The 25,148-nt window shown below is 34.6% G+C and overlaps 1 protein-coding gene across 2 annotated transcripts in view; it reads right to left on the bottom strand.

The window, feature by feature from the left end:
- Pias1 (protein inhibitor of activated STAT 1) overlaps nucleotides 1-25,148 on the bottom strand; it is a 129,274-nt gene that overhangs the window by 12,788 nt on the left and 91,338 nt on the right. For both annotated transcript variants that reach the window (XM_027924012.3, XM_027924017.3), the window contains exons 7-10: nucleotides 19,690-19,795; nucleotides 8,103-8,176; nucleotides 2,595-2,755; nucleotides 863-993 (exon numbers count right to left, since the gene is read on the bottom strand). In XM_027924012.3, the coding sequence (XP_027779813.1) occupies nucleotides 863-993; nucleotides 2,595-2,755; nucleotides 8,103-8,176; nucleotides 19,690-19,795 (472 nt within the window). The remainder of the gene's footprint in view (nucleotides 1-862; nucleotides 994-2,594; nucleotides 2,756-8,102; nucleotides 8,177-19,689; nucleotides 19,796-25,148) is intronic.

The following is a 25,148-nucleotide window of genomic DNA, read 5'->3' as shown; positions in this document are numbered from 1 at the left end:
TGAAGTTTAAAACTACTATTTATTATTTGGGTTTTCTAAAGGATTATTTTGAAAAACCAGTTCTAAAAGAGAAGAAACATTCGAACGATTTATATAAAATATTTTGTGGTACTAGGAACTGAATCCAGGGGCAATTTACCATTGAGCTACATCCCCAGCCCTTTATTATTATTATTTATTAAAAATTTTGAGAGAGGGTCTTGTTAAGTTGCTAAGTCTGGCCTCAAAGTTGGGATTCTCTTGCCTCAGCCTCCTGAGCTGCTGGGATTACAAGCATGTGCCATAGTGCCTAGCTTCAAACTATATGTATTACATGTTTAGCTATATAGTACCTGACATTCTTAGGAAGTATTAACATTAATAACTCATAACCTCCTTCCAGCAAAAACATTAATAGTATATTTTTGTTTCATTTGGGTGTATACATACAGATATATTTGTGTATATATATATACACAAATGAAAAAGGAATGTTTACTACTCCATTAGAAGTCTTAAAAATTTTAAAGGATTCTATTTCACAAGTTTGACTTTACAAATGGCTTATTAGATTAAATTACTTTAAGGGCTGGGGATATAGCTCAGTTGGTAGAGTGCTTGTCTTGCATGCATAAGGCCCTGGGTTCAATCCCCAGCACCACACATACACACACACACACACAAAGATTACATTACTTTGAAATCTAATATCAGAAAAATTTTAAAGGAATTCATCCACTTCTGAACATTAAATCAATTTAGTAATTATTGAGCTATCCCTAAAATGCTCAGGGTTTTAAAAAATGTATTCATTTTAACATTGAACACCATGGTTTATAGCAGCAAGGAAACTACCCTTCCCTTGTGAATAACTACCACTCACCATCAACTCCATTGTATGAGGCAGAAACTTCCTGTACTTCCTTTTTCGATCTCATTGGTGCCCAAGAGCCATCCTCTTTAAACTGTATTTCATCACAGTCTGTACAGTACTTTAGGATTTCCATAAACAAGCTATAAAAAACAGTTTGTCCTTAGGATAACACATTCAATTGAAGATAGATTTGAAATATTACTGTTCTAATATTCAGAATGTCTATATTTATACAAGTATAAATGAGGAAAAACAAAATAGAACAGGTAAATTATATTTGTTTTCAAAATATAATGCTGAATAAAAAAATAGCTATCTGAATTGTGGTATATTTATATAAGGATATATCATGTAACCATAAAAAATTACATTGTCAAAGATTATTAATAACATGGATTAAAAAGTGAAAAAAGGCCAAGAAAAAATTTACATTTTATAAACAAAATTCTGTAAAGTAGTATATCTTTTAACACATTCCAAATCGCCTACAATAGGCATGTATTACTTGATAAACCAAAGCAATACATATAAAAATATGTAACTGAATATTGTCCTTAATAATATATGTGGACATTTAATATGATATTTACAGGGAATGTACAAAATTAATCATGATCAAATTCTTAGGTTACAATGCTAAATTATTAATAGCATATAATCACAATTATGTAAAAACAAACCAGAAAATTATATACCAAAAAAAAGTTTTTGATTTCTTGTGTTTTTCAATTTTTCTTTAAAAGAGAGAGAGAGAGAGAGAGAGTGTGTGTGTGTGTGTCTCCTTTATTACAAGAAAGGGGAACCTAAAACTATACAACATATAGAGTTGGTAAAATATTACTATTCAACTCATATTTACTAGTTATTGATCATTGCCAATTCTGACAAATTAAACATAAAACATTTATGTTACATATTTTTTCCAATGACTAACACCTTCTAAATTACAACTGCATTGATAAATATATTCCATTTCTATTATCACCTTTAGACTCCTGTGTTTTCTTAAATACTATAAATAAGCTGTTTCAAGTTTTGCTGGAGAGTACAGAAAATATTTGTTTTGAAGGAAGCTGTACAATCATACTAAGATGTCCGATACAACAGACAAAAACAGGAGTGTTAAAGAAAATTATTATTGTGATGCAATAGGTGGACAAGACAAAAAAGAAAAAGAAAAATGAAAGAAGGAAAAGACAAGAATAGAAATACAAATAGAAAAACAAAGGAAGTTGTTATTTGGGGTGTTGATCAGTTGTAGGAGCCTTTACAGCGGGAGAATAGGTATGATGGACCATGATTGAAGTTCGAAGTTCGACCTAATCTCCAGAAACAGGCTTTTGTACTAAAAAGCACAGTTTTCGATGAGCTTGAGTGTGCCAGAATTTCACAATTCTTTCATGCTTTCTCCAATATGGTCTGCATGTTCTGGAGATAGATGAGCTCATGTTAGGAAAAGGTATATGCATTCCCTGCTTAGAACCACAGGTGCTTTAAATGGTAAACATCAGGAGGCACTGACAAGTATGTGTTTTCAAAACAAGCAGACATCAAGTTAAAAATACTTAATTATTGATTTTAAAAATACTGATCTCTAAAATCATGGGTATTCTACAAACTTATAACTTAGAAAACATTACTTTCAGAATTTTAGATTTTTTTATCCCAAACTGACAAGTAATGAATCTAGGTAACAGATGATTATTTCAAGGTACCAAAAAACCCCTTAAAAGTGACATACCCATCAATGATGAGGTGTTCATATGGAGCCTTCTTATCACAGACAGGACAAACCCAGGTTGGTTTTTTCTCATTCATTTGAATATAAAGAGTTGCATCAAAACATTGCAGATGAGAACATGTAAGGGCTCGACATGGAATCGTTAGCCTCATTTTACCAAGCTTTAAGAGAGAAGAAAAAGTATTAGACAACTGTTGTTCAAAATTTAAGCTCTAATTAAAAAATTTTCTAAAACAAACTGTATTTGTGTTCTGACCTAAAGCATACTGTGTTTATTTTGTTTTTTGTGCCAGGAATTGAACCCAGGGGCACTTAGCCACTGAGCCACATCCCCAGCCCCTTTTTATATATTTTAATTAGTGACAGGGTCTCACTGAGTTGCTTGGGCCCGCACTAAGTTGCTGAGGCTGGCTTTGAACTTGCCACCCTGCTGCCTCAGCCTCCCAAGCCGCTGGCTTTATTTATTTTTTATCGAGGTAAAAGAACATTAATAACCACATTTTCTGTGAAACTTATCTGCAGGTCAAAAAATTACAATTTCTTTGAATACCAAATACAATGACTAAGGAAACTACAACAAATTTTGTTGCTGTTGTATTATTACTGAATTTGTTGGATCTCACTAAATTACACAAGCTGGACTCAAATTTGTGAACCTACTGCCTCAGGCTTCTCAGTAGCTGGGATTATGGGATTGGACACCACACACATCTCAAATTCTTAAAGCAATCCCTAATTTAAGAAAAAGTTAACCACATAACTAGGGGTTAGAAAAAGGAAAAAAGAATGTGTTATTAGATACTGCATGTCACCATATGATGTAATTAGATGCAATATTTACTATCAACCTCAACTCTGAATGAGAGTACTTCAAAGGACAAAACTCAAATCAGTATCACCCACTCTCCTCCATGGCAACTCTGAGGAGGAAGTTATGTGTGTATTCTGTATTTCTCCCTTCAGTGAGCATATTACCAGCAATTCAGATGTGTCTCCAGCACCTCCAGCAGGTTAGGAGACTTTTCTTCCTGCCCTGCAACTGTTGCCTGAGTTCATAGGCTGAATCTATGCCATGTACAAAGAAATCTACTTCATCTGTTCCTGAGCTGCTAGCTGTAGAGATGTGGTCCAGAAACCTGTACAGAGAGCTGGCATATCACAACTTTCTTCACTGGAGGCCACCTTGTAGCACTTGGGGTCCACAAAGCCCACAATGACCACACAGTATAGAAGTTATCTTCTTTCACTGATAACATTATTTGCCAAGTAACTAGAAAAGATTTTCCATATATTTGTGAGCTTGAAAATATAAAGGCTTGAGAATAAATGAGGAATATGAGTTATTCCTGGCTTAGAAAAATTTCAGGAAAATGTGCAATTTCCTAGTCTACCAAGGAAATTAACTGTCATTTGGGGCACTAACTATTGTTCTGGTACTAATGATTTACTGGGCCTCTAGGAAAGGCACTTAACCTTTCTGGGCCTCCTCCTCTATCTCTAAAGTAACACTGTTTCCTCCTTACTTCAAATGGATGTAGTGATGAAGGACTAAAAAGGGCCTTTGAACAAGCTATAAACTTATGACACAGGAGTAATACCAGTTACACAGTATTAGGAGTATACAAGTAGCTGTGCTTCCCTGAGAGAACCTCCAATCTAGCTCACAAATGCCTTGCTTCAAAGAAACATAAAATAAGCACTATGTGATAATTCTCATATTCCTGATTTTTTAAAAGTCACTAAACTTCAAATATTTATCTGATAAATAGGCACCTGTTTTCTCAAACTTGATATAAGGGGAGATGCTGAGGTTTGACTACCTTCACCTTGTGATTACAGATTTCCTTTTTCCCTTTATAGAACACCGAATATTTGCATTGTTTGCAAATAAAAAATTTTGTAAACAATTTCCATATGTTTTCTTGTGCCATTTACCTTACTCCCAATAGTGCTACACTACAACTGATGCTATTCCAAGAGAAAACACTCTAGACAAAAGTTCTAACCAGCTTTTCTCAAAAGGAGCCTAGGGCCAGGCTTGGTGGCACACACCTGTAATTCCGGCTACTCAGGTGGTTGAAGCAGGAGGATGTCAAAGCTGAGGCCAGTCTGGGCAGTTTAGTGAGATGGTATCTTTAAAAAAAAAAAAAAAAAAAAAAAAAAAGTGTGTGTGGGGAGAGTCGGCAATGTAGCTCAGTGGTAAAGCACTGGCTCAATCCCCAGTACCGTGCACATATACATGTGCACGTTCACACACAGTCTAGAAATATCAGTATTTTTTTCTTACAATAAGAAAGCTATTAAGGAAAACTTTCCACCTTTTTCGTAATAATAAATACTTCATAAATAAATGTTCAGAGTTTTTGTTTCTTTGTTTTCCTTCTATCAACTGTGTCATTTATATTTGAGATTACAGGTCTGGTTAAGGTCCCCCAAAATAGGTGATTTGTCCAGCTCTATTGCTAATAAATCAGAACCAAAATATTCTCAAAGAGCAAAAACATTTTTATTTATTTTCATTGCCTTTAGTACACCAAAAAGGGAAGCTCATTTATTTGGGGCTCTGCATATCACAACAAGGGCCATTCAAATGAATAGTGAGCCACAGATTTCCATACTTCAAAGGGAACAAATCACCATTTTTATTCTATAAATCTGAATTATAAATGAGTTGTCTTTGCTGTTTTATTTTTGGGTAAAAACATCTAAAACATATGGCCTTACAGTTCTTGAACAACTGTAAAGAGATTATCCCTTTAACTAAATAGAAACTCATGAAAGTATAATAATTACAGACTATATATATATAGTTCTTTTTTCTATAATCTGAATTTTTAAAAAACTACTAAAGCTTTTGGAACTAAAGAGAGAAGAGTGGGGGCATATAGGAAGAAAAATTAAAAGCTGGCCCACTAAATTATCATTAACATTCTCTAATAATATGGGAAAAGAACGTGAATTATAAAATTCCCAAGTAATTCCACAAATAAAACTTCCAAGGTTTATACTGGAGTGCTTTATATGAATAAGTGATTTATGTAAGTGTTAAATGTTATAAATATCACATATATTAGCATAACTGTAAATACTTTTAAAGTGAGAATGCAGAAAAACAAGACTTTCTCCAGGGATTTAAATGGAAAATAAAAATTACCTTCTTTTTTAAATTTATCTATTCTCTAAAGCACTCCAGTATAAACCTTGGAAGTTTTATTTGTGGAATTACTTGGGAATTTTTTATAGTTCATGTTCTTTTCCCATATTACTAGAGAATGTTAATGATAATTTAGTGGGCCAGCTTTACAATGAAATGAGGTGGCAAGGAACTATGGAAGCAGGAATGGATGAATCAGGATTTGGAGAAAAGAGAAGAGAATAAATATATAGGTAAAGATGTATATAAAATCTTCAAAACTTTCATTTTCCCATCTCTACTCCTCTCGTCTGTGAATCAATTTTTTCTTTTTCTTTAAATATTTATTTTTAGTTGTAGCCGGACACAATACCTTTCTTTTTATTTACTTACTTATATGTGGTGCTGAGGATCGAACCCAGGGCCTCCCACTTGCTAGGCCAGAGCTCTACTGCTTAGCTACAACCCCAGCCCTCAATTTTCTAAATGTTAAAAAAAAATACTAGTTTCCTTTACAACATAGATTGCTACAACATTTATATTGTTATTTAATTATATAATTTTAAACAATAATATTAAAAACTTGGAGGCAATATAGCTTTCCTAAGACTGGTTATTAAGAGGAATAAGAAGAAAAGTTATAGAAAGAAGAATATACTCAAGATAATTGGTGTTTTTTGTTTGTTTACTGAACCAGAGGTGCTACCACTGAGCTACATTCCCAGCCCTTTTTAATTTTGAGACAGGGTCTTGCTAAATTGCTGAGGCTGGCCTTGAACTTGTAGTCCTCCTGTCTTGGCCTCCACTGGGATTACAGGTGTGCACCAAGAATTTGACAGCTTTTACTATCTTCATTGTATTTTTCTTCCTCTGTACTATTATGTGCTAATCACATTTCTGATCTTTAAAAACGATCACAACTTTAAATACACCTATTTTCTCAAACTTGATATCAGGGGAGAGGCTGAGTTTCAAATATCTTCATCTTGTGATTACTAACTTTCCCTTTTTAGAATATGATGGATATTTGCAAATAAACTTACAAAAGTTTATAACAAGGAGGAATTCCCTTAGCAATTTACCCTCCCTCCAAAAGGTTTTTTTTTTTTTTTAAAAAAGCTATGTACAGTATCATAAACTAATTCATGAGCTAATGACTTTTTTATATTGTTTAAGCTTTTATAAATCATAAAAGACTGAGACATAGGACAAATATCATTTAATTTCTCTTTAAGTTCTTTGTTCCTTTAGGAATTCAGTGGACTGGGGATATGGCTCAATTGGTGGGGTGCTTTCCTCGCATGCACAAGACCCAGGTTCAATCCCCAGCACAACAACAACAAAAAGAGTAGAAAGGAAATCAGTAACTTCATCATCTTAAGTTAGCAGGATGTCATTATCAAAAGCTTTCAATATCAGCCCTGCCTGAACAATTCAGGGAATTCAAAAAACATTCAAATGTAGATATGACTAATTTGATTAATTATAGAATAAAAGGTAATCAAAATGTCAAATTAATTTACTATTAATTTTTCAAATATTTTCATATGAAGCCATATTCAACAGTTATCATCCCTACTGTTGGTAGACCTAACAAATTAGTTCAGAAATAAACATCAACAACACATTTTCTTAAGACTTGTCCTCCATGGGTTTAATAGCTTGTTTATATCTTAGGACCATACATTTATTTCATACAAATGATTCATTCTGACCTCATATTCCTAGGTTTGTTTTTTTTTTAATATATAAATAAAACTTCAATTATTTAGGCTGAGTAGAATAGTGAGGCAAAATGGCTAAGTTGGATGTGTGGGTAATCATGGCTAGGTTTTTATTCAGAAGAGTACTATTAAAGTACAAGTTTTAATAAATACCCCAATATAATAAACTTCCTTATTTTGAGATTTTACACGTGAGCTTGAGGGACAGTCATTAATCACAAGCAATATTTAGACAAGTCTTACTAAGGGTAGAGAGAATTTTTTAGACTTGTTTAGATTCCAAATCCTATGCCTTGATAGCTTTCCAGTTTTTATAAACTATAACAAAGGTGGTCAGATTTTAAAAGTAAAAAATTTCTCAGATATAGGAAGCACCTAATTAAAAAGAAGAAATGTGCTAGGCATGGTGGTGCATGCCCCAAATCCCAACAACTGGGGAGGCTGAGGCAAGAGAATTCCAAGTTAAAGGCAGACTAAGCAACTTAGAGAAACATTGGCTAAAGATAAAAAATAAAAAAGGCTAGGGATGTAGCTCAGTGGTATAGTGCCCCTGGGTTCAATCCCCAGTACCACCATTAAAAAAAAAAAAAAAAAAAAGGTACATGTATGTATGTTAAATCTTCCTGAAAACAAGTATCAGTTAACACTTACTGGACATAGAAGAGAAACCCTTAGGCTGGTAGTAGCTATTTCACTGTCTGGATCCGCAGTCAATTTCTCTTTAACTGAAATTCATTGAAGAGAAAACAAAGAGAATTAAGTTTATTAAAAATATATTATTGACGTAACATTAAAAAAGAAGAAACTTGAAACAAGAAACTTTCTAAGAAAAAAATAAAAAAATAAAGTCTGCTTAATTATATCCCAGGATTTTTTTTTTTACATTTTTAATTGGTTCACTTATAATTAATTATATAAAAGAGTGGGATTCGTTATTACATTTGGCACATGCACATGTTACCAATATAATTTGGTCAGTATCATTCCCCAGTACTTTCTCATTCAATTGAATGGAAAAACCTAAAACATTTCTACAATAAGCAAAAAAAGGAAGCCAAAGAATTGTATATCTTTATACTGACTACATTTCCTGTATGACTCATGGAACAAAAACCTGTACTACATTATCATAAAGGAAATTTCTATAGCATGTTGACAAAAATCAACTGATGGCAGACTTATTTTTTTAAAAAAGATTTTTATACTAATTTGTTATATATGACAGCAGAATGCATTACAATTCATATTACACATATAGAGCACAATTTTTCATATCTCTGGTTGTATACAAAGTATATTCACCATTTGTATCTTCATACATGTACCTAGGGTAATGGTGCCCATCTCATTCCACCCTCTTTTCTACCCTCATGCCCCCTCCCTTCCCCTCTGCCCTATCTAGAATTCTTCTAATCCTCCCAAGCTCCCACTCCCAACCCACTATGAATCAGTCTCCTTATATCAGAGAAAACATTCAGCATTTGGGTTGAGCTTGGCTAACTTCACTTAGCATTATATTCTCCAACACCATCCATTTACCTGCAAATGCAATGATTTTATTCTCTTTTATTGCTGATTAATATTCTATTGTGTATGTATGTGTGTGTGTATATATGTATGTGTGTGTGTGTGCGTGCGTATACATACATACACACACACACACACCCTCCCCACATTTTCTTTATCCACTCATCTACTGAAGGGCATCTAAGTTGGTTCTACAGTTTAGCTACTGTGAATTGTGCTGCAATAAACATTGATGTGGCTGTGTCCCTGTAGTATGACGTTTCTAAAACCTTTGGATATAGACCAAGGAGTGGGATAGCTGGGTCAAAAGGTGGTTCCATTCCCAGCTATCCAAGCAATCTCCATATTGCTTTCCATACTGGCTGCACCATTTTGCCTTTTTCCCCCACATCCTTGCCAACACTTATTGTTGTTTGTGTTCTTAATCGTTGCCATTCTGACTGGAGTGAGATGAAATCTTAGTTTTGATTTGCATTTCTCTAATGCTAGAGATGTTGAACATGTTTTCATATATTTGTTGAGAAATGTCTGTTCAGTTCCTTGGCCCATATATTGATTAGATTATTGTGTGTGTGTGTGTGTGTGTGTGTTTAGCTTTTTGAGTTCTTTATATACCCTAAAGATTAGTGCTCTATTTGATGTGCAAGGGGTAAAAGGCAGACTCCTTTTTAATTCTAAGATATAGCACCAAGATTTTCTTAACTGTGGACCAATATTATTTGGGTTCTTCTATTTTAAAGGAAATTAAGAAACAGCAAAAGATAATTTACTGAAATATCAGATAATACAATATTATAAAACATAAATTCTAAATAATTCAGATTACATGAAAAAACTGCTTTTTAACAATATAATCGTTTGGGCTCTAAATTTATTTACCTATAAATTGGTTGTACTATTTTGGGCAAATCAAATCCTCCTCCATGAACTTAATTTTACTTAGAATACAACTGGAACCAACACTAGATGATAGTTCTAATGTTCATCTTAGTTGAGATCCCCCTAAATTGTCCTTCTTGTCTGAAAGCTTCAGGCATCTGTTATTCAACCAATGACAAATAACATAATAGGTGAGACAGAAAATGCCAAAATATCCAAATAATTTTAAAAATTGTCCCATTACCTTTAAAGTCCTTTGAGGAGGACAGAGGTAGAGTGGTTCTGTATACAGTGAACCACAGACTTTTAGAGCTATCGTACAAGTAAGTTTGACCCAATAACACAGTGAAGAAAATAAAGAGAGGGGAAAGTACTCACATAAGCAAGAATGACTGCACAGCAGATATCTGTTATGCTCATCATTTATGAGAACTAAGAATCCTATCTAATCTTGGTGATCATATAGAGTCAACTTTTCAAGATGGTCCAAAATCTGTTTCTATAAATTAGGGGCTCTCAACTAAGATGAACACAGAGCTATCTTTAGAGCACTCTGATTTATAACTGCTCATTGAATGAGAATGGGGAAGAGGGACATGAGTGAGTAGTTTTTAAAAAGCTCCAGAGGTGATTTTGATACTAGGCTAAAAAGTTATTTTGTAGCATGGAAATTCCAAATTTCAAAGTCTTTATGTATTTCATGGACTGATTTTTCACATCCAAAAAGGAATAACATTTCTGATTTTTAATTTGGAAAGTAAGCCACTATAACACTATGTTAATTAATGCCATATATAAATTATAAAAATATGTATTTATCATTATATACCCAATCTTAGTCAACTCTTTCTTATATTTTTAAAGAACAGCAACTTATAAAAGACAACAAATAATTGTCACACAAAATCAACATACAAATGAAACTGAATTCCAAGGTGAAACAAGGCACAGTGGAGTGTGCCTATAATTCCAGTGACTCGGGAGCCTGAGAAAGGAGACTGTTAAAATTTGAGGCTAGCCTTGGTGACCTAGTGAGATCTTGTCTCAAAATAAAAAATAAAAAGGGCTGGGAATGTAGCTTAGTGATACAACACCCCTGGGTTTAATCCTTAGTACCACTTAAAAAAAAAAAAAATTAAAAAAAAAAAATGTAATGTGAATACTAACTGTGATGGTTAATTTTAGATGTAAATTTGACCAGATTGAGAAATACCTACTGAGCTAATAAGGCATTATTTATGGGTGTATGTGTGAGGAAGTATCTGGAGAAAACTGCATGTGAGTCCACGGATCAAGCAGTGGTTAGATCTGCCCTCAATATGGGTGGAAACAATCTAATCAGCTGTGCAAAGGGAAGGGTTCAGAATAGGAGCAAAAAGACAGAGGAAAGGCAACTTTCCACCCCCAACCTTCCCTCATCAGAACTCCAGGTTCTCCAGTCTTTGAACTCCAGGGCTTATACCAGCAATGCCCAGGGTTCTCAGGCCTTCAGCCTTGGGTTCTTTGGCCTTAGATTCAGCCATGCTATTGGTTTCCCTAATTCTCCAGCTTGCAGACCCATATTGTGGGGCTTCTTAAACTGCATTATTGTCAGTGCCAATCCCCTTAATAAATCCCTTCTCACTTACCTTTCTCAATATATTGGTTCTCTCTCTAGAGAATCCTAATACACTAACCATCATGCATGCATGTCTTCACCAACTACCTCACCATTACCCTTCTTCCACACATCAGTGGAAATAGTAGCTGACTTTGAGTCTTGCATATCTAAACTTCCACTTAAATGAAATAATATCATAGATTATAACATCAGCTTTATGTGAAACAAAGTGGTCAGTAATTAGAAAAAAAAAATTGAAATAGAGAGGCAATAGCCAGCCTATGTTAGAATTCAGCCTTAGTTAAGCCATTCAACCTCACATTATTCATAATCTGGCAAATGGGATTAATAGTATCTCACGGCACTGTTTTTAAGATTAAATGAGTTAATACATACAAAATGTTTTTAAACACCTAATATTATACTTAATCTGTATTAACTTTTGTGACTAAAGGTGGGAGAATTTTCTGAAATTATTTTAGAATGTTTGCCAATTTATATTTTAAAACAAAACTTTGCCTTTTTCTTTCCCATTATAGATCCAACTTTAGTCAATCCTTTTTTCTAAAGATACTTTTAAAGATACTACTAGGATCCTGAATGGATTGAATCTACAGATAAATTTAGAGAACTGACATAACAATATTTAGTCTTCTCACCCATTAATATGACATCTTTCGCTATTTATTCAGGTCTTCTTTTAGTATTTCTCAGCAGTGTTCCATAGTTTTCAGCATAAAAACATTGCACATATTTTATGCAGTGCATGCCTAAATATCTCATAATTCTGGACATTATTCTAAATTCCATTTTTTTTGAAATCTAATTTCCAATTATTCATCACCATCAGAAACAATTCGTTTTTGTATATCAACCATGTATTCCCCAACCTTACTAAACTCATGTATTAGTTCTAGCAGCTTTTTTGGAGATACTTTTGAAATTATTTTTTTTCTATATAGACAAATAAAGGTGATAATTAGTTGAAACAGGCAATAATTAGCTCATCATTTCTAATCTGTATTTTCTTTTTCTTGCGTCATTGTGCTAGCTGGGATCTCCAAGGCAATGCTGAGAGCTGACATCCTTGCCTTGTTACTCATCTTAGGGGTGAAGCACTCATGTTTTTCACCATTACTATTATCTGTAAGCTTTTGTAAATACTCTTACACCATTCTGCTGAGTTTTACCATGAATGGATGTTGAGTTTAGCCAACTAGCTTCTCTACAGAGGTGACTACATGATTTTTCTTTTTTAATTTATTGAGAAGGTAATATATATTGATAGACTTTCAAATGCTGATTAATATAGTACTCCTGAAATAAACTGCATCTGATCACTGTTTATGATCATTTTACATATTAAGACTTACAGTAGTCAAAACATTTATGAAAAAGATCAAGTTGGAGGACTTTACCTGATTTCAAGGCTTAACATTATGCTACAGGAACTAAGATTATGATTTGCCATAAGGATAGACACACAGGTCAATGGAAAAGAGGAGACTGAAAATAGATTCATATATTTGTGGTCAGTTTTTGACAAATGTGTCAAAGTAATTAAATGAGGGGAACACTAATATGGCATTATGTAAAAATGTGAATGTGTAACCGATGTGATTCTGCAATTTGTATTTGGGGTAAAAATGGGAGTTCATAACCCACTTGAATCAAATGTATGAAAGATGATATGTCATGAGCTTTGTAATGTTTTGAACAACCAATTAAAAAAAAAAAGAATAATTCCTTTGGTATGGCACATTTTGAGTGAAAAACTGTTTTAATTCATTTGAAAGAGCTTTATAAACTTTAAGCTATATTTGAGAGAAATGTGATAGAAAAGAAAACAATTTAACATTGACTATAAAAAGACCAAATACTATTTTCCATATTGACATTGTCCTGCATTTCTACGCTGCATTTCAAGGGGAAGATGGACAGCCCGCCATGCTCACAACCCATGATGCCCAGGGTTGCCTCAGCTATTGATCCAAACAGATGGAGAAGAATTAATGGGATTCTCCAAGCTGGGGTCACAACTATAGGTGTCACCAGGAAATTCTGTGCTGCTGCCTAAAGACAGGGACAAAGATGATAAAATAGGAGGAGATAAACAGTCAATCCTCTAAGGTCGCCTCCAGGGACCAGAGAACCTAACAGGAATGGACACTGTAAATTACATCCCCTAGGTAGCACAGCTGAATTGGGGGTTGGGTAACAAGGATGTTAAAATGGAAGCCTTCCCCCAACCTTAAGTTTGATAACAATAAAAAATAGTGTCTGTGAAAAAAAAAAATAAAAAATAAATGGGGGGGGGCTGGGGATGTGGCTCAAGCGGTAGCGCGCTTGCCTGGCATGCGTGCGGCCCTGGTTCGATCCTCAGCACCACATACAAACAAAGATGTTGTGTCCGCCGATAACTAAAAAATAAATATTAAAAATTCTCTCTCTCTCTCTCTCTTTAAAAAATAAAAAAAAAAATAAATGGGGGGAAAATAGTCTTTTCAATAAATATTGTTGGAACAACTGGATACATATATATTATTGGAATAACTGGATATGTATGGGGAAGGGGGAATGACCTTACCTTGCACAATATACAAAAATTAACTCAAATGAATCATGGGAAATCAAAACATGGGAAACCATTTGGGAGTTAAGGTTTTGTTATGTTATTATGCTCTGCAGTGATAACGGTATTTTATTATGTGACCTATAATAAAGCTATACCTTAGCTATATTTAAAAGTAATCTTGTTTTTAATCCCTGTTGTTACGAGCTACCAGAATTATCATATGAGACTGTATTTAAATTTATACTAAATAATTTTTTGAGAGAGAGAGAGAGAGAATTTTTTAAAAAATATTTATTGCTTAGTTTTCGGTGAACACAACATCTCTATTTTATTTGTATGTGATGCTGAGGATTGAACCCAGTGCCGCACGCATGCCAGGCAAGCGCACTATCGCTTGAGCCACATCCCCAGCCCCTAAATAATTTTAAATACAATTTAAAATTCAGTTCCTCACTTGTACCAGTCACATTTTAGGTGCTTAATAGTCACATATTACTGGTGATTACCATACAGAATGGTACAGATGTGGAACATTTCCATCACCACAGATTTTTCTATTAAATAGTACTACTGATATTAGATATCTATTAGATGGAGTCAATATAGTTTAAAAATAATTTCTATCCTTCATTAATATCTGAGTATTTTAATTCAGACTTTCAGAATTTTAAGGTTGTAATCAACCAAACATATTAAGCTCAATACTCATTTTATGGACAAGGAAAGAGATACCTGGACCTGGTTTTTACTCTAGCTCTAGTTTCACTAGTTAATGTCAACAAAAATTTGAAAATCTACTATGTGCCAGGTACTGTGCTAAGCAACAGAAATTAAAACAACAATGATAATAATATGGTGATGATGATTAAATTCCTGCCCAAATGAACTCATAGCAGAGTATGAAGGAACTGATAATTTAGATTCAAAGTGAGATCATCTTTAATATGCTCTAATGGAAGCTGTTCAGGAAGCTAACTGAAAGTTAGCTCTCTAGAGGTTTCTTCTAGGATGCCTCCTGGAAAAAGCGAAACATGAAAGATAACGGTAACTAGACAAAGGGGGTAGTCGGGACACAAACCTTCGAACTTTTTCAAAAATGTCAACTTATATTTCTATCATTACTACCTTAGTTCAAAACTAAAGCACTGGGGGGGGGGAAGAATTACATATTTGGAATGTAAAGTATGAGAAGGATGCACACAGATGACAATTCGAGTGCCAGATCATGGAAAACTGAATGTTATGCTATGAAGTTGGAGTTTTTATTCTGTTGGTGTTAACAAGCCATGGAATGGAAGAGAATGGTAAGATCAGATCTATTTAAATCAAGTTAGGCTGCTACCAGGGGAGAGCTATGAAGAGTCAAGAAAAGAGAGGGACATATTATTTAAGAACAGTTTTTTAAAAAATAGAGGCAGAATTTAAGGGATTATTAAATTATGGCAATTATAAGATTACACAGATTTGAGAAATATTTCAGGTGTCAGTTTGACAGGATTAGGTGAAGGCAGTTAGCTATACAAATAAGATATTCAAAGCAAAGGTCTGAGATGAAAATACGTTATTTGGGAGCTAGTGCCAGTTTAAGCAATGTGATTGTCTATAGAAATGTTCACAGAAAAGTGGACCAAAGATGGATCTCAGGGAACACTAACATTTAGGACACCACTCTTAAAAGAATCAACTAAAGGCAAGTGATTAAAAAGAAATGGTCAGAGAAGGACAAGGAGAGAATCTCAAGGAGAAAATGGCTAGTACCAAATGCAACAGAAACATCCAAGATAAAAATCACACTTGGCAATCAGACTAGCACTTGTAACATCTCCAAGATCAGTTTCAGTGGAATCATGCAGGTTAGAAGACCTTAATAAGTTGCAGAAAGGAGGTACAAAGACCAAGTGCAGTCTACCTTTTGAAGAAATTAGGATGAGAACAACAGGAGGAACACAGAGCTCTAACTAGAGAGGAGCTTGTTTTCCTATATTTAAAAGATGAAAGAGACTTGACAGTGTGGAGTGTCAGGAAGAGACTACAGAGAGGGAGAACTGGAAACAGGGCAAAGGGCAGATAAGTGAGAAAGCCAGGTCTTATAATTTCTATCCTTCAATACTTCTCAAAACTGTCAACTTGTATTTCCATCATTACTACCATAATTCGAGGTATCGTCATCACTATGTATACTAATTGCTATAGGTTACTAACTGACCTCACGACATCAGCTTTGCCTCCCATTGATTCAGTTCTCAAAGTAAGGATCAAATTCTTCAAATCTGAACATGTTTCTGTTTAAAATTATTCCTCTGTTTAGAAAACCTTTCATCGTGGCTAGGCATGTAGGTCAGTAGTTAGAGCACTTGCCTGGCACACATAAGGTCCTAGGTTTGATCCTCAGTACAACAAAAAAGAAAATCCTTCAATGGTTTTCTATTATCTATCTTTTATCATCTAAATTAATTAACACTTGTCCATTTCTCTGGCCATTCCCCTCTTTTTCTCTATTTCAGCTCCACTGGCCTTTTCTCTTGGCATCTACCTTTTTCATCTCCGTCCTAACTCTCCCTCATCCATACAGTTTTGTTTTAAGCATCACAACACCAGAGAGAAGACTACATTCCCCTGTTGTACCTTTACAGATTTCCCCGTCTATCTTCTTCCAAGGCACATGTCACAACTGTAATTCATTAATGACATGTGTAATCATTTAATGTCTTTCTCACTAGACTGTAAACTTCTAGAGGATACAGATGGTGTTCACCTTGTTTAATGGTATATTATACTGTGCTTGGAACATAGTGGACCCTTGCGTTATTTCCTTTTCTTTCTTTCTTTATTTTTTAACATGGTGGTCTCACCATGTTGCCCAGGCTGGCCCTGAACTCACAATCATTCTGCCTCAACCTTCCAGAGAGCTGGAATTACAGGCACGTACACTGTGCCTGCTTCTTATAATTTCTGAATTGAGAAGAATAAATGAATAAAAGATTAACTTAGGCAGGAAAAGGGACATTTCCTCCTGACACTGAAGAATAAAGTGAGAATGGGTACAAATGTAGATAACTTAAAAAGTAATTATGGTGGCACTAAGATTAAGGAGAAAGGAGCAATTTAGAGAATTAGAATTCACTTCTTTCAGCCCCAATGTTCTTACATTGACAATGTGCTTGGAGAGGGACAATAGTGTTTGAGCAGAATATAGGTAGTGCTTGAAGTAACTGCTAAAGGTGGAGGGGAAGAGAGAGGAACTTGACCAAGAGCTAGTAAAAAGTTGGCTTTGTGATAGGTGGGAAGGAGGCTACATAAAAGTAGAAACCAGAAGATAAAAACTTATTAAACGAAATGAACCCTAAAATGGATTTCTCTGTGAAAATTCTAAATACTATCATGTTCATTTTTTTTAAATACATAATAGCTCCTGACTTAACAAATAAAACTGTTTCCAGTAGAATTTCTTTTAATATTTTAGTTGTAGATGGATACAATACTTTTATTTTTAATGTGGTACTGAGGATCAAACCCAATGCCTCACATGTACTAGGCAAGCATTCTACCACTGAGCCACAGCTCCAGGCCCCAGTAGAATTTATTTATAAGGTATAGTGAACTTATCTATAAATAATCTGATTCTTCAAAAATATCTGAGATACCTGAAAATATTTTCTTTTTTGGGTGGGATAACTGGTAATTGAACCCAGGGGTGCTTAACCACTGAGCCACATTTCCAGCCATTTTTATGTTTTGAGACAGGGTCTTGCTGAGGCTGGCTTTGAACTCTCAAGCCTCCTGTATTAGCCTCCTGAGCTGCTGGGATTACAGGGATGTTCCACTGTGCCCTGCTCCAGCCCGACATTTTTACCTGTCAAATTGCTTTAAGCAATATTTTAAGTACATAATTAATTTGTTGGGAAAGTTATTTCTTCAATTTGTTGTCAATTACAATGAATTTTTTACTGTTGGGATATAAATTAATGTTCCATGTCTTCCCCTGGCCAGTATATAAGATAATATGTAAACAGTCACAAAAAGCTCACTGAATGTGCGAATACTTTCCACATCCAGCAGCATATTCGAGTTGAAAATACAGTTTTTGAATTAAGCAAGTTTTGCTGCTTAATAGTGCTAACAGTGGTTCCTTGCAGAAAATAAAATCCCAGGCTCACCTTATCACTCTCCCTCCAGGTGGTGCTATAGCTACAAGTGGAGAAGGGTTAACAGTCTGTGCAAAGACACTTGCCTTATTTTTATTATTATTATTATTAAATACAACAGTTTTATCTGTCATCTTTCTAGGAATTCTCTCTTCCCCACAGGCTCACAGAATTCCATAATGTTTTTCACTAGTTGACAATCTAGCACTGTGAGGCAAGTATGAAGATTGTCAGTGGAATGACCAGTAATAACTTCAGTAAGATTGGGGGTTAGGGAATTCCTCTCTCGCACTTTCCTTCAGCAGAGATATCTATCCCTTTTCTACTTTCAGGATCCCTACTATCTCCTTGTCTCTGCCAAAGGACATCCCCCAGATTCCAAAACAGCACTATTATTCTAGATCTCCATCATCTGCCAATAAATATTCCCCTTTGACTCGGGATTATGTCTGACAAGGTCTCACTACAAAACTCCTAGGCTCAAGTGATCCTCTTGCCTCAGCATCCCAAGTAGCTGTGGCTACAGGTGCCAGCATACCTGGATAACTGCATTTTTAAAAGGGCCCTTTCAAAATAGAAAAATTCTCCAGCAAACTAAAGGGTATATTGTTATTCAGGGGTAGTGCAATCATTTACTCTGGTATAAAAAAAGGTTAGAGAAAAAAATAAAAGTTATTGTACAAAAGGAGAGGAATGTGGCCTTACCACATTAAGGTAAGTTGTTCTTAAGTACCAAACTGATAGTGAGCTCCATTACTCAACTCACATCAAGAATCCTTAGATGACAGTTATCTAACCCTACCTGTAAGCACTGAGTCTTCACTCCTAAATTCATCCATGAAGAACCTACTTCACAGAGACTAAAGGAAGAACTTAGTTCACCTCATTGGAAAGGCCATCACCTCAAAAATTAAAGCCAGTAAATCCATTTACAGACCTTGCTTACATTCCAAAATTAACATGTCAAAATGATCCATCCAGTAACATACACCTATGAGCCCAGAGTTTGGAAAGGTTTTAAAATATTACAAACCTCTTGTTACACATGAGGAACAAGAAACTCAAGAACAGAGTGACTTGTCCAAAGCCACATAATTGATTACTAGCAGAACCCACTTCACTATTATTGCCATCACCTCACTGTTTCCTTTTACTTCAGTAATACAGGCATACAGTCTTCGTATAACTCTGTATATATTTCCTAAACCTAAAATAATTTTATTGAAACTTATGCAGAGATTGTCTTCCCATCTCCTAAAATTCTTTAAACATTTATTTTATGAAGTTGTAGTAAAATATAGATTATAAAATATAATTTGTGATACAAACATTAAAACTACTCTTAGGTCTGGTTTTTTAAGCTCACAAAAAAGGTTCTCAAGTGTTTTTAATCCTTTTCAATAGGCTCTAGTAAAGGAATAAGTGTTAATATTTCTTAACTTGAGAAAACACTACTCTAACCTTTAACAAAATAGTTTGACTGCATAAATGAAATAAGTTTATCATACGTACTTAAAGCTCTAGAATGATCCGGATTCCTTATTCCCTTTGCTCGTAACCTCTGAAGAAGAACTGTTGAGGACAACTGTTTTACAAGATATACTGCCATGGAATAGGTCTGGAAAAAAAAAAAAGATGTAGAAAACAACATATAAGTTAAATAATACATCTATTTTAATCCCACAGCAAAAGGGAAAGAAAACTAACACTTCTTAAAATACCTACTATGTGTCAAGCACTGTCTTAGGTGTTTTCAGGAGTAATGATTCATTTAATCCTGATCCAGAAAGCTCAGAGGTGGTCATAAACATTTCCTTATGGATAAGGAAACTAAAGTATGGAGAAGTAAAGAATCTGCTCTAATTTTATAACTGTCAAGTAACAAACTATAAATTCTAAGTAACAAACCTAGAATTCAAACCCAAGATCTGTCACGCTTCTATATTACCTGACTACCTATACTCAAAGCCAATGACAGAACACTATTAAGGCTAAACACAAACTAAGGCCATTAAAATGTCCAAGATATCATAAATCCCATGTAGTAGGTAATAGGCATATCTAAAATAGTAGCTATTAAAAATTAAAAATGAGATTGGCTTTCTATTCTATACTTTTTAACCTCTCTCTATGCCTTCAACTAGCTCTTGAAAAGATTCCACTTGGGCCAAAAAGCACAGAGACTAAAGAAGGTTTGCAAATAGGAGCTGCTGGTATGGTAAATTACCACCAGAGATGGTAGCTGGACAAGGGGACAAAGAATACAGAAGAGCCAAGGCTGAATGAAGGGCACATGGTTAGATAAGAGGAAGAAAAAGAGGACAGAGACTTATGGAATGGAGGAGAGAGATCTAAATAAGAACGATCATATTCCATTTGGTGCTAGGATCAAGAGGAAGATCAAGAGACTTGAAATGAAGCAAAAGAGAATAATAACTGCTACCATCTCTATTTTATAGCTATACAGTTTTCAAAGCATCTTAACATATACCATGTACTTAATTTAAACTGTGCAGAAGGCTATGAGAAATAGGTAGGATAGGGACTATTCTGGTAAAGGGTTGATGAAACTGCTGAGGCACAAAAAGATTATATAATCTGCTTATGATCATGTAACAGCTTGGTGACAGAGCAGGTACTTGAAACAGAAGAAAAGTTAGGGACCAAACAAGAGACTTAATGATCAAGGGAAATGTCATTCTCTTAATTCTTGGTTTCATACATCCTACTTGCTTTCAACCTCCTAAACTAGTCCAATACATATGCTAGCTTTCATCTCTTAGAAACTAGAGAAAATATTCTATAGTATCCTCTGGAAGGTCAATATTTTATTTAGAATTCAGAAACCTATCTGAGTTCACATACTGCATATTTCCTGGGATGGGGGGGAAATCAAGTGTAAAAAAGCAAATTTGCTTTCATTAGTAAATTTCACAGTATTAATATTGTGAGGAACAAGTAACCTTAAAACTTCTCTAATTTCACAGCATGTAACATACCAATCTAATACAGTACAGATAAACTTTCTTTTTAGCAAAAACCCTTTATTCAGCACTGCGATTTATTTGCTTAATGCTTCAAATACAATAGAAACTGAAAAAATGCTAATTAACACTGTGAAATTCTGTACTGACAGCTTGAATCTTCAGAACTTGGAATTACCCTAAGGCTTCATATAAATATTTAAGAAGAGATCAAGTAAAAACCACAATAAGAAGTTCAGTGAAAAGGTATGTTCACTCTAGTTGAAACATGTAACCAAATGGAGAAGAATTAAAAAAAAAAAAAGAAAGAAAGAAAGAAAAGCTGAAAAAATAATGTTAGTTGTTAGGAAATGTCACTTGTACTGACAGTAGGGAATTAAATTTTATATCATATAAAGAGGTTCAGAAGCAAAAATCCCCCCAAACTTAACAGTAGCACAGTACCTCTTCTAGGTAGATATTGTACTGGCCTGTCAACTCCTCCAAGTACTACCTAATTCCAACTATTGATATATAACTGCATTACTCTATTGTTTATCTATTGCTTTTTCAAGTTTCTGAAATTGTACAAATTCAAAAAATATTTACTCTATAATTAAAACATAATCTATTCATTACATGCCTATCAGCATATAAGTAATTTCTCTACAAATAATGAAAATTTAATAAACGTTACAGGCAGTGGTTACTCTGAGGTAGATTAACAAGTTACAATATAGTTCACTTATTTCCTTCAGGCATCATGCTAGTTCTCCCACTTACTTTCTTTGGAAAGACCTATTTATAACATTTCTCAATGGCAACCAATCAAGACAAAATTATCTGCAAAACGGTGTCTACATGAACTGTTAAGAGTTATCTTTACAGGTTATTAAAATAGGGATCTAAAAACAGTCTAGTCGGTTACCTTCTAGGTTATAGAAAAGATTTAATTTTTCTCGATATTTTATTTCAAAAGAAAGGTTTCAAACTTGTAGACCTCCCAGGCTCTGAGGTTCCAGAGCATTCCATGGCCAGGTAAAGCATCTTCCCCTCTCTAGTGCTGTACCTCAGCAACCATAGTCTCTCGTCTCCTAAAGTTTCAGACCTCTTTAGAGTTCACTACAAGCACCCCCTTTCTTCCTCTATGGGCTATATTTTTCACACAAAACAACATTTTCAACACTCTCTTCAAAAAGGGACAGGGAAGCAACTCTTTTAAGATACACTAAAAATAGAACATTTATAAGGATTTAAACACCTATTGGTGACATGTAAATTAATCAATGGAAATAATATTACCCTGATGTCAAAAAGATTTTTATAAAATTCAAGATCTATTTCTAACAAAGAAATTCAGTCAAAGAGGAATACAGAAATATATCATTGATAATAAATAAGTTCCATCAAACACTAATAGCCATTATGATACTTAATTTTGTAATGGTAGTTAATATTCCTATTAACATAAGGAACAAGTCAAATATGTTCACTATCACCTGTGTTATTTATTTGTTTATTCATTATTTATTTGTTTGTTCAGTACTGGGGACTGAACTCAGGAACATTCAACCACTGAGCCACATCCTCAGACCTATTTTGCATTTTATTTAGAGACAGGGTCTCACTGAGTTGCACAGTGCCTCGCCATTGTTGAGGCTGACTTTGAACTTGAGATCCTCCTGCCTTATTCTCCCAAGCTGCTGGGATTACAGGTGTGTACCACCATGCCTGGCTCACCTGTGTTATTTAATACTGTTCAAAAAGTTCTAGCCAGTAGAACAAGAAATAATGGTGTTGTATTAGGATTACCACTACTTATGTAATGGTATATCTCAAATTCAAAACTGTCTACCTGGAAATACTAAGAAAGCATCTAAAAATCTAATGGAACTAATATATGAATTTAGGTATAAGTAAATATTAAAAAATAACTAGCTTTAAAAACAAACAAATAGCCAGGGACACTGGCACATCCCTGTAATCCCTGCAACTTGGAAGGTTATGATAGGAGAAAGTTTGAGGTCAGCTGAGCAACTTAGTGAGATCTGTTTGAAAACAAAAAATAACAGCAACCAGGGAGATTGCTCAGTGGTACAGTACCCCCGGGTTCAATCCCAGTATCATAAAACAAACAAACAAACAATGAATACTTTAGAAAATGTGATAGGAAAAAAGATCTGTTGACAATAGCAGTAGTAATAATGACTAACAAAGGAATTAACAAAAATATGCAAGATTTATTAACTGAGGAACATAAAAGAGGATTTGAGTAAATGGAAAATAACACAGTTCCTAGAGTGACTATATTACTCATTGTTGTAAATAAAAATTCTCCCTAATTTGATCCATAACTTTAAAGAAATCTCACTCAAATTCTCAGAAAGATTGAGGTTGAGGTGGAGGAGAGGAAATGTGATAAAAATAATTCACAGTTCATGAGGGGGGGAAAAATGTGGGGAAAAAAGAGAGTAACACACGGGAACTTGTCTCATTATCTCTAATAACCTTTCCCACCTTTTCACTCTCTTTAAAGCCCTTATTTTTCTTATTTCAGCTAACTCACACGCATACTTCCTGTCTTACATATATAAGGGAAGTCATCAATCAGAACTCACCTCTCCTACACTCTACCTGATCTTCCCATTGCCATTAAAGAAGCTCTTTCCAAGCTATTAAGAGCTTTTCCAGTCAAGCAATTCAGTATTGACTATCCCTGTTTCCTCTTGTACACCAAATGTCTTCTCAGAAGAAGTTCCCTACCATCATCTTCTAAACACATTAAAGACTCTCCCATTAAGACAAATAACGCAACCTTACACTTCCCTCCATCTTACCTTCATTTCTTTCCAAAAATCACACTTCTCCACTGCCTCACCTCCAGCTTATCACAATCTGATTTATAGCTCACACTAAGGTTATCTTCACATTCCTAATTCAGAGTATTTTTTTTTTCACTTCAATATATTTGATCTCTTCACACTTTCTCAGAAATATCAACCATCTCCTTTGTTTCTGAAACTTTTTTGACTTCTCATACCTACCCTCTACCCTGCACCATTCTCTGTCACTGTTTCCCCACATCCTCTGTAGGCTCATTCTCTTTACTCAGTATTAAATGTTATAGTTCCTCAAGGATAGGTCTTAGGCACTCCTCTCTTCCTTCTTGATATATTCATTTAAGCAATATCAATTATCTGTGTACCTCTAATAACTACTAATATGCAGATGAGTCACATATTTTTTCCCCCTCTAGCCCAAACTTATGCCCTTAGTGTATCTGCTCAATTGCCTATTTAGGATATCTTAAAGGCAACTCAAACTCAAAAGCTTCAAAACTGAACTCATTGTTTTCTCTATCTAGTCCTCCAATGCTCCCTCTTCCAAAGCAAAGCAAAACAAAACAAAATATACCTAAACTCAGTCCTTCTCCTGTGTTTCCTCTTCCTCAATGTGTTATCATTCACCTAGTTACCCAAGCCAATAACCAAGAAGTCATCTGCCCTTTCTCTTCATCCATATTTCCAATCTATCACATAGTCCTGCAGATTCTGAAGAAACTTTTCTAGACAGAAATATGGTCATATAAACATTCTGATTAAAAAGAAAATCCTTGGGTGGGGGTTGTAGCTCAGTGGCAGAGTTCTTGCCTAGCTTGAAGTGAAGATTGGCTTTGATCCTTAGCACCACATAAAATAAACAAAATAAAGGCATGTTGTCCATCTACAGCTACAAAAGAAAACAACAAAAACAAATTATATCTTAAAAAAGAGAGAAAATCCTTAACTTTAACATTACCTATAAGGTCCTGCATAGTTTAGCCCTCTTCCGGCTCCAGAACCATCTATTATATTGCTCTTTCCTATTCTCTCTGCTTTAGTCACAGTGGATCCTCTTGAGCTTCTTAGAAAAAAATAGGTTCACCCCTGCTACTGGGCTGTTGTAAGAGTGGTTTCCTCTGAACCTTTCACCTAACCGATTGCTACCTTTTTCTTAGCTCTTAGTTTG

This window comes from Marmota flaviventris, chromosome 2 (assembly GCF_047511675.1).
Source record: "Marmota flaviventris isolate mMarFla1 chromosome 2, mMarFla1.hap1, whole genome shotgun sequence".
Classification (NCBI taxonomy): domain Eukaryota; kingdom Metazoa; phylum Chordata; class Mammalia; order Rodentia; family Sciuridae; genus Marmota; species Marmota flaviventris.
The sequence above is the reverse complement of the archived record's forward strand: the minus strand, read 5'-3'. Positions and strand labels throughout refer to the sequence as shown.